The sequence below is a fragment of the Primulina huaijiensis genome, chromosome 8, assembly GCF_012295235.1.
Source record: "Primulina huaijiensis isolate GDHJ02 chromosome 8, ASM1229523v2, whole genome shotgun sequence".
Taxonomy (NCBI): domain Eukaryota; kingdom Viridiplantae; phylum Streptophyta; class Magnoliopsida; order Lamiales; family Gesneriaceae; genus Primulina; species Primulina huaijiensis.
Genome location: NC_133313.1, coordinates 1,593,520 through 1,602,006, shown reverse-complemented (window position 1 = coordinate 1,602,006; position 8,487 = coordinate 1,593,520). Strand labels below are relative to the sequence as shown.

Genomic DNA, 8,487 nt, shown 5'->3' with positions numbered 1-8,487 from the left:
CATAGAAAATTCAAGAAAATGTGTTTTTATCGAAGAATTCAAACTTCAAAGGTAGATGAAACTTTGAAAACGATGAAGACCAAAAAGACAGTAAGACCCAATGATATTCTTATCGAGGTAACCATGGATGACTTGCAAAGCAATTTAACAAGATATGAAGAACAAAGAAAATGCCCAACCACTGGAAAAAGTATAGTAGTTCCCTTGTTTAAAAACAATGGAGATATACAAAACTATGTGAATTATAGTGACATTGAGCTAATGAGTCATACCATAAAACTTTGGGAAAGGGTGATTGAAAAAAAAATTAAGATAGAAGATTACGTAAGGTGACAAAAAATCAATTCGGATTTATGCATGGACGGTCGAAAATGGAGGCTATACACCTCCTTAGAAGAAATGTTTTGAGAGAAAAAGTAAGACTTAAACATGGTGTTTATTGACCTAGAAAAATATATGACCGAGTGCACAAAGAAATTGTGTGGATGGTTTTAGGAAAGAAATATATGAGTAACATATATTGAAATCATCAAGGATATATTACAAGGACGTAGTGACACTTAGAAAAGATTAACTGAAGAATTTCCTATGACGATAGGACCATGGGTGGATCCAGAATTTTAGGTTTTTGGGAGGCCGCATATTAAGTGACGACAATGTGCAATGGTGTCGGAGCTACCAATTTCTTGTGGGAGTTGCCAGTTTCGTTTTTTTAACTTCTGGTCTATGCGATTTTTGTTACAAATTAGGACACGTGTTTAAGCCAGCAGCTTGCTAATATACTTTCTTCGAGGTAAGCAAAAATGTAAACTCCATATCTTTCAAATGGACAATAATTTATGGGTAAAATTATGGTTTTGATAGTGTACATTTGTTGTAACGGCCCAACCACTTGTGAAATTATCCACTTTGGTCTGTGATCTTACGGCTTTAAAACGCATCGCAAAGGAAAACGCGTCACAAGAGATTGCTACACGCTCATTTAAATGCCCAACATCTCTCCAGTGATTTGACAATGTGAGATTTCGCCTAAGGGCCTTCACCCCCCTTTTAGGACTCAGCGTCCTTGCTAAGGTTTGTCACACCATCCCAAACCCTTACGTAGTCGTTCTGATACCAAATGTAACGGTTTTAGTCTACTTGTGAAATTGTCCGCTTTAACCCTCACGACTTTAAAACACGTCACAAGGGGACCTTAAGCGAAATCTCACATCGCCAAACCACAGGAGAGATACTGGACATTTAAATGAGCGTGTAGCAACCCTTTGTGACGCGTTTTAAAGCCGTGAAACCACGGGCCAAAGCGGACAATTTTACAAGTGGTCTGAGCCATTACATTTGTCAATCTACAAATTGCAAAAAGACAAACATATATGCGTAGAAAATTCTTTGTTAAAAAATTTTAGAAACTCAAACGATTAAAATAGTTTGAATAAATCTAACATTTGATTCCAATAAAAAATATATGACATTGTTTAAAAAAAAAAACAAATATATTATACATCTGTTTGCGTTGTGGGTTGAACTATCATAAGTTTCTTTTAGTTGGTTGGGCCTTAGAATTAATTATATATGTTAGCGACCAATAACCTTGGCCGGCCTAGTTCGTGAAATTTTTTTTAAAAAAAGGTCGTGTTAATAGAATATGATGTTTGACCTTTTAAAAAAAATAAAATGAAAATAAATCTTTCATGTATTGTATCAAAATAAATAAATAAAATTATCGATAAATATACGTTAAAATACAACTAAAGAATGAATGTTTCAAATTGTTTAAAGATTTGTTTTAAGGACATCTTTTATTAAACTCATTTGATGTTTGTTATTATGGGTGTCAAGATGGATTCGGGTCAGGTCTGACGCATGATAGTATTAAAAAACTGCTCAACTTGAATCCGAACCTGAACCAACCCGAAAACTCCCAATCTCAGCCTGATTTTTTTAAAAATAATTAAATAAAAATTTATAAAAATAATATTTTAATTTATACACATAATTACAAAATCTCTAATATATGATTTAAATTTGTATAAAATAAAAAATATATTTACTAAATCAAATAAACAATTGTTTAAAAAATAAAAAAAATTACAAAATAAACAATAAATTTTTTTCAAACATACAATATATAAAAGTGTAAGCAATGCTGATTATTTATATTATTTTAAAAAAACTGAAAATTTTTAGGTCAACTCGAACCCGACCTGATTATTTTTTTGGACCATATATCGGGTTCAACTCGATCTGACCCGAACCCGAAAACTCCAACGCGATCCTAATTTTTTCGGGCCGAATCGGATCTTGTCGACTGGTCAGGTTTTTGACACCTTATTTGTTATTTCATATGCTATGGTGGTTGAGTAATTTATTACATACATGGTTTGTGTGTGGTTTTTTTTTTTTTTTTGTCTAATATTTTGTATACCTATATAGGGTGATTCTGGATGTGTATAGGGGAAAGGTTGAACTACATACAATATTTTCTTATAAAGTACAAGGAACGAAAATTGAAGGCACAAATATATAAAATTTTGAATGCAAGAATGTGGAAATATATTAAAGCAGAATTTTGAAATATTCAAATTAAGCTAACAATCACCTGTTGCATGCACCTCATATTTTTAGTAAACAAGATTGGAAGCATTTTGGAGAAAGGTTCAACATCTAAACTTGACCAGAAAACATTAGATACAAGAAACAAGGGCTTAAAGAGCACTTGCCGAAATCAGAGGCTCTTGCTGCCTTATCACGCTTCCTACTATGATATTTATCATCAAAGTCAATCCAAACTAGCAAAACATAAACAAATCAATTTGAATACCATCACCTCACATAAGATTGTTGTTGCTGCTCTCCGTGTTTTCCTCGCCTTCTATCTGTTTCTTGTCCTCATGCTTCTCATCCTCATTGTACTCATCCTTGTTCTCATCTTCGTTTGCATTCTGCTATATATTATCACATTTAAGTGAAATGACAACGCCTCCATCAAGCAGCAGTTGCATAATAAAACAAATTTAGGATTAAACCTATCATAATGAAGAGTAATTACGATAATTCAACGAGTTAATCATATTTACCAAATAAAAAGGCATATAATATTGAAAGAAAAATATACTCTTAGCATATTACAATAATAAAAATGCTAACCTATCAAAACAATGAATTCGACAATGTTAAATATACAAGTCCAATACAGTAAGAGAACATAACATAAATATTAGTATAATTATAAAGACAAAATATAAAGAGGGATCGTACTTTTTTGAATGAAACAAAAGCAAAAATTCATTCTAACACATGCAACATATAAACAACAAATATACATTGTAATAAGATGATAGATATGTATTGGATACTCGTAGAAACTTACCTTAGTACTTATGAAATGATGTATGCCGCCGTTCAAGTCTTTCATTTCAATGTCCTCGTGATTTATCCGGAACCGATGTAATTTTGGCGTACTTAGAGATCCCAAAGTGAAAGTTTTCATCAGGGGGCAACCAACTATTTGAACATTGACAAGGGATGGTAACTCAAATGCGTGCTTCCATTGGCAAAAACTTCTCAACTTACAATTGACTTCAATATCCAAATATTCCAGATTAGGAAAGACAGAGTTAACAGTTACATGTGTCTCATCCTCAATCACGTCAATCATCTCTTCGCAATACTTTATATCTAATTTATTGAGATTAACAAGATCTTTTGCTATTGAAGATGATATTAAGTTTCTGATGCCATCAATTTTAAATATAAACAAGCTCTCAAGATTATGAAAGAAAATAACTGGGATGTGACGACACCACATATTGCTTATTTTATCAGCAATGTGCAATAGACCAAGTGTCTTTAGGCTGATAATTTCAACCTGCAAAAGATAGACAAATTAAATAACAATTCATCGATTGCTCAAAATGAAATCATTTTAATATAAATTAATGTAGAATCTAAATAGACTATAAGTAATCAAAACTGTATAAAAACATAATCACTTCCCATTTTGCTAGCTAACACTAAATTACAAATAGCACAACAACAACAATATCAACAATTTATTTGCTGATTGTATNNTATATATTATTTGTTGATGCAACAAAACATAAAAAAAAAAAAAATCTCAAAGAAATTCAATTTTAGCAATGGCCAAGATTATAAAATAAAACAAAAACCAGTATATGAATCTTATACATATTCCTTATACTATTCAAACCCAATAACGATGAAATATTTGTTTCTCGATCTGTATATTAATTAGCATCTGGACACATATGACGTTATATTATTTAAAATACGAAGAAAAGACGTACCTTTTTATTGCAAAATAAATGAAGAGAATTATGGTCGTGGGTGGGTTCTGAATCTATTGGCACAAAACTATTCAGCCTCAGCAAATTTCCAATCGTCAACACTTTCAGCTTTGGAAACTTGATGCTTTCAACCCCTCCGTAGAATGTTGTCAGGGATGAGAGATTCACCAGTCTCAGTTCCCTCAATTCTTGGAATATGATGTGGCGATTTCCATCATCCCTAAATATTTCTTCTAAATTGTCACGATCAACAACGACGATCTTCTCAATCATGCCGGCAGGGAATTGGTCGATTTTGGTTCGGAGATTTGGGCAGTAGTTGATTTCTAGTTCTATCAACTGGGGGAATTTTATGATTTCAACTCCTTGGGTGAAAGCTAAAAGATTTGGCAGATATAACAGTTGCAGTGTATTCAACTTTGGGAACTCAATAATAGAAGCCTCTGTGTTGCTTTCCATTTCATTCCACAACACTTGTTCAATCGTGTCACAGAAAGAAATTTCAAGGCTTTGTAGATTGAGAAGACTCCTTGCTGTTGCCATTGAGAAGAGATATCGTAGATTGGAACAATCTTCAATGCTTATGGTCTTGAGATTGACCAGTGAAACATTCTGATTTGGACTCTTCCACAAATATCCCAACTTGGGAAGATCTTCAACAACTAGTGATTCTAGATTTTGGAAGGAATTGGATCCCTCTGGAATTGTACCATCAATTATCTCTTCCAACTCTCTGAGTTCTCTCAGCTTCAGGTGCTCCAACATGGGGAGTTTGCAATCGATTGCATTCATCAATTTCTCCACCGTTGAACAATTTCGAAATACGAGCTCCCTCAAGCTTTCCATCTCACCTAGATTAAAATCGTTTGAACCATCTCCACGTAATTCTAGCGACTGGGTGTTCTTTCCTAGTCGCCGAATCCAATTCCCTATTGTCACGTCTCTCGGTAATTGGAGTGTGATTATTCTCTCATGCTTCATGACATCAAATAAATATTTGTCCTCATAAGCATGTATTCGATATCTTCTTAACTGCTTTGAAAGCAATATCTCTTGGGCGAGCAAGTTGGGATCAAATATATCAATCTCCAAGCAAGTCAAATTGCTGAGAGACTCAAGTTCTGAAATACTAGCATTCACATTTCCCTTTGCTTCCCATCTGTGAAAAAAGCAACCAACTATCTTCAATTCCTCCAACCCAACCAAGCTTGATATGACACCAGCCACTATTCTTTTGAGTTTCTGGCAATTCCTCAATTCTAGTAATCTTAGAAATTTCAATCCCCCAACATCTGCTGGTAACTCTTCAACATATTCACACCACCGGATTTGAAGAATTTCCAAACTTGCTAACTCTCCAACAATTGATATGTCTTTCACCTTGCAATTTTCCAAGTTCAACTTTCTAAGTTTTTTTAGGAATTTCAGAGACGATGGAAGTAATTGAAAATTTTGATGTGAAAAATACAAGACTGTCAGCTCCTCCATACCTTTAAAACAAATATCATTGACATCAAATCCTTTTGGAAATTCTGAATAATTGGAATTCAGAATCATCAAGAGACGAAGATTTGGAAAATCCAACCCAACAGGAAGCTTGGCATTGGCAATATTTGAAATTTCCACCGACATCCAATTGCAATTGCGAGATGAATCCATTGAGCACACATCCAAAAACCCTTGCTTTTCTTTTGAACCAATGAAAATAGCCACATCACGAACAACATCATGCATTTTTACCTCGTGTTCATTTCTACCGGTCATCAATAAAAAACGACTTCTAAGCCTCTCCAATAAATGATATGTTCTGTTTCTTCCATCTTCAATATTGTTGATTCCCTCAAACAAGCCTAACCCAAAGCTGAGCAAAGCCAAGTCCTCAATCCGGATATTATAATCTTCGGGAAACAAGCAACATAGCAGGAAAAGGGACTTTTCACTTTCATTTTCCAAGAAATCGTAACTCAGTTTCAGAGGCATATAAACATTTTCTAGAACTTGCGGGAAATTCGATGGGTTAGCTCCTTTCAGTTGTAAAAGTGCATCTTTCCATGTCTGTATACTTTTATTTTTCAGAGCTTTACCAACGGTTGCAAGCGCAATTGGCAAACCTTTGCATTCTGTTGCGACTTCTTCTGCTGTGGGAAGCAAATGTGAAGCATCAACGCAATCACCAGATTTCTCTCTAAAAAGTGTCCAAGCTTCTTTTTTGTCTAAGACTTGTATTTCAATTACTTTATCGGCTTCCATTTCTTCACATACATCTTTCAGCCGAGATGTCAATATAATTTTGCATCCTCCGTAAGGAACTCCGATATCCTCCAGCTCAAAGCTTTTCCAAACATCATCAAATATTATGAGTTTCTTCTTCGAATCCTTTAGCCTGGTGCGCAATTTATGTGCTCTACCATCCAAAGTCTTCTCGCTCAAACCCAAACGTAATATTTCTGCAATTTGATTCTGAATTTTAGTCTTGTCAGTTTGTTGACTGACGACTACAGTCACAACCTCATCAAATTCTTTTCTCACCCTTTCCTCAATTCTTCGCACCATAGTTGTCTTCCCAACACCTCCGGCGCCGCAAATCGCTATCATGCGGACGTTGCCATCTTTCAAAGACTTGATGATGTCTTCCTCCATGCTTTTTCTCGATTTAAACTCCAAAGTTGGTGCATGAGAGATAGGTACCATTGGTGCCGGAGGGGCTGGATCAGCAATCCTAATCGAATTTCCTTCTTTTCGTAGTTTTGCGATGCCTTCTGTTGTTTCTTTGGCACTCTTTCCCACCGAGTACCGCGGGATTATATTCCATCGCTTAAGATCATCGCAGCCTTGCAAAATCTTCGTCGCCTTCTCAAGCTTCTGAGTGCCTTCATTTGACCAGTTTTCGACCTCAGTCGTAGCACTCTCGGCACGAAGCCGAGCATCTTCAATATTTCCCTCCATATTGCGCCTTTCCCTTTCCAAACAAGCAATTTCATCCCTCAGGCCTTCAACATTTCCGTCGAAGCACCACCAATAATTGATATGGAGCTTGACGGGAGGCCAAAGGACCTCAGTAACTATGAATTTGCCAACATCTTTTACATATTTAAGCGGATTTAACCAACAGTCTGCCATTAGAAAACAAGCGAATGGAGATGGAAAATCCAACGTGGATCTGCTCCTCTATGTTATCTGAAACAGAGAAAGATGGAATGAGATTGAAGAAGAAATGGGATTTCGATGTAGAATAGTTGAGTTAGATCTGAGAATGAAATTACAAAGAAGAAATAATGGGGTTGACTTAGAAATCTTCCCAATGGTACCATATGCCAACCCCAAATGACCTACCTCTTCTCATTGCTTTCATTTAGATACATTTATTCAAAAATTTGCCGACAAAATTACTACTTTTTTGACAGCATTTGACAAAACATTGACTAATTTTCCTCAACAATTGCAAGCATTTTTCTCTCACTTTTCTTCCACTGAAACAGAAAAGGCGATGAGATTAGAGACGGGTTGACTTGCACTCTTCCTAGAGTACCATCTATGACAACACCAAATGGTCCCTGATTTTTCTGACAAGTTCAATCTATTTAGATTATTCCACAAGTTCCTGACAAAAATAGTACATATGAGGCATTTTAACATCAGATCTGAATGAAGGAGAGATTAATGCAAGGAACTCACTCTGCTGTGATCATGACCGAAGGAGCACTGCTGGAACGGATTATGGTTCATGAGAGATAGATACCATTTTCTTCTTCTACTTCTTACACAAAACCAGTAATCCTTGATTTGTTTTGGGCAGAAAGATAAGTACTTGTTTTAAAAAAACAAAAAAAAAAAGCAAGTCTCGAAGATTGCTTCGAGGCATACTTGCTATTTTTTAAATATATATATATATATATACACACATAAATTCATTGAACCCAACCTTTATTTATTTTTAAAAAAAAAGCAAGTCTGGAAGTTTGAATTATTTGAACCCAACCTTTATTTATTTAAAAAAAAAAGCAAGTCTGGAAGTTTGCGCCTTGCTATATATATGTCGAGACGTGCAAACCAAACATTATTGGACATTAAATTATGGAAATTCAAACCAATCAGGGACGCCTCCCCTTATTTTTTTAATCCATAGCCGGCAGGATTAGGAAAAGGGCATCTCGGTCTGATAAAAATAAGCATTAAAGTT

The 8,487-nt window shown here is 35.0% G+C and overlaps 1 protein-coding gene across 4 annotated transcripts; it reads right to left on the bottom strand.

The window, feature by feature from the left end:
• Nucleotides 1–2,561: 2,561 nt before the first annotated feature.
• On the bottom strand, nucleotides 2,562–8,129 carry LOC140982442 (disease resistance protein At4g27190-like). Of its 4 annotated transcripts, XM_073448945.1 has the most exons (4): nucleotides 7,983–8,129; nucleotides 4,308–7,484; nucleotides 3,371–3,868; nucleotides 2,568–2,945 (listed from the first exon to the last, which is right to left on the bottom strand). In XM_073448945.1, the coding sequence occupies exons 2-4, from the start codon at nucleotides 7,425–7,427 to the stop codon at nucleotides 2,829–2,831; spliced, it is 3,735 nt and encodes a 1,244-aa protein (XP_073305046.1). In that variant the 5' UTR covers nucleotides 7,428–7,484; nucleotides 7,983–8,129; the 3' UTR covers nucleotides 2,568–2,828. The 4 variants fall into 4 exon arrangements, with proteins under 4 accessions (XP_073305048.1, XP_073305049.1, XP_073305046.1 ...); XM_073448946.1 differs by lacking the exon at nucleotides 7,983–8,129 and having other exon boundaries at nucleotides 2,571–2,942; nucleotides 4,308–7,618; XM_073448947.1 differs by lacking the exons at nucleotides 3,371–3,868; nucleotides 7,983–8,129 and having other exon boundaries at nucleotides 2,562–2,945; nucleotides 4,308–7,622.
• Between the last annotated feature and the right edge of the window lie 358 nt (nucleotides 8,130–8,487).

Bases quoted from the DNA above. Each gene is read 5' to 3' on its own strand.
- LOC140982442 (XM_073448945.1), bottom strand. From the start codon at position 7,427: ATGGCAGACTGTTGGTTAAATCCGCTTAAATATGTAAAAGATGTTGGC. The intron at 3,869-4,307 runs GTACGTCTTTTC...TATCTTTTGCAG, and splicing joins ATTTATTTTGCAATAAAAAG to GTTGAAATTATCAGCCTAAA. The intron at 2,946-3,370 runs GTAAGTTTCTAC...GATAATATATAG, and splicing joins ATCATTTCATAAGTACTAAG to CAGAATGCAAACGAAGATGA.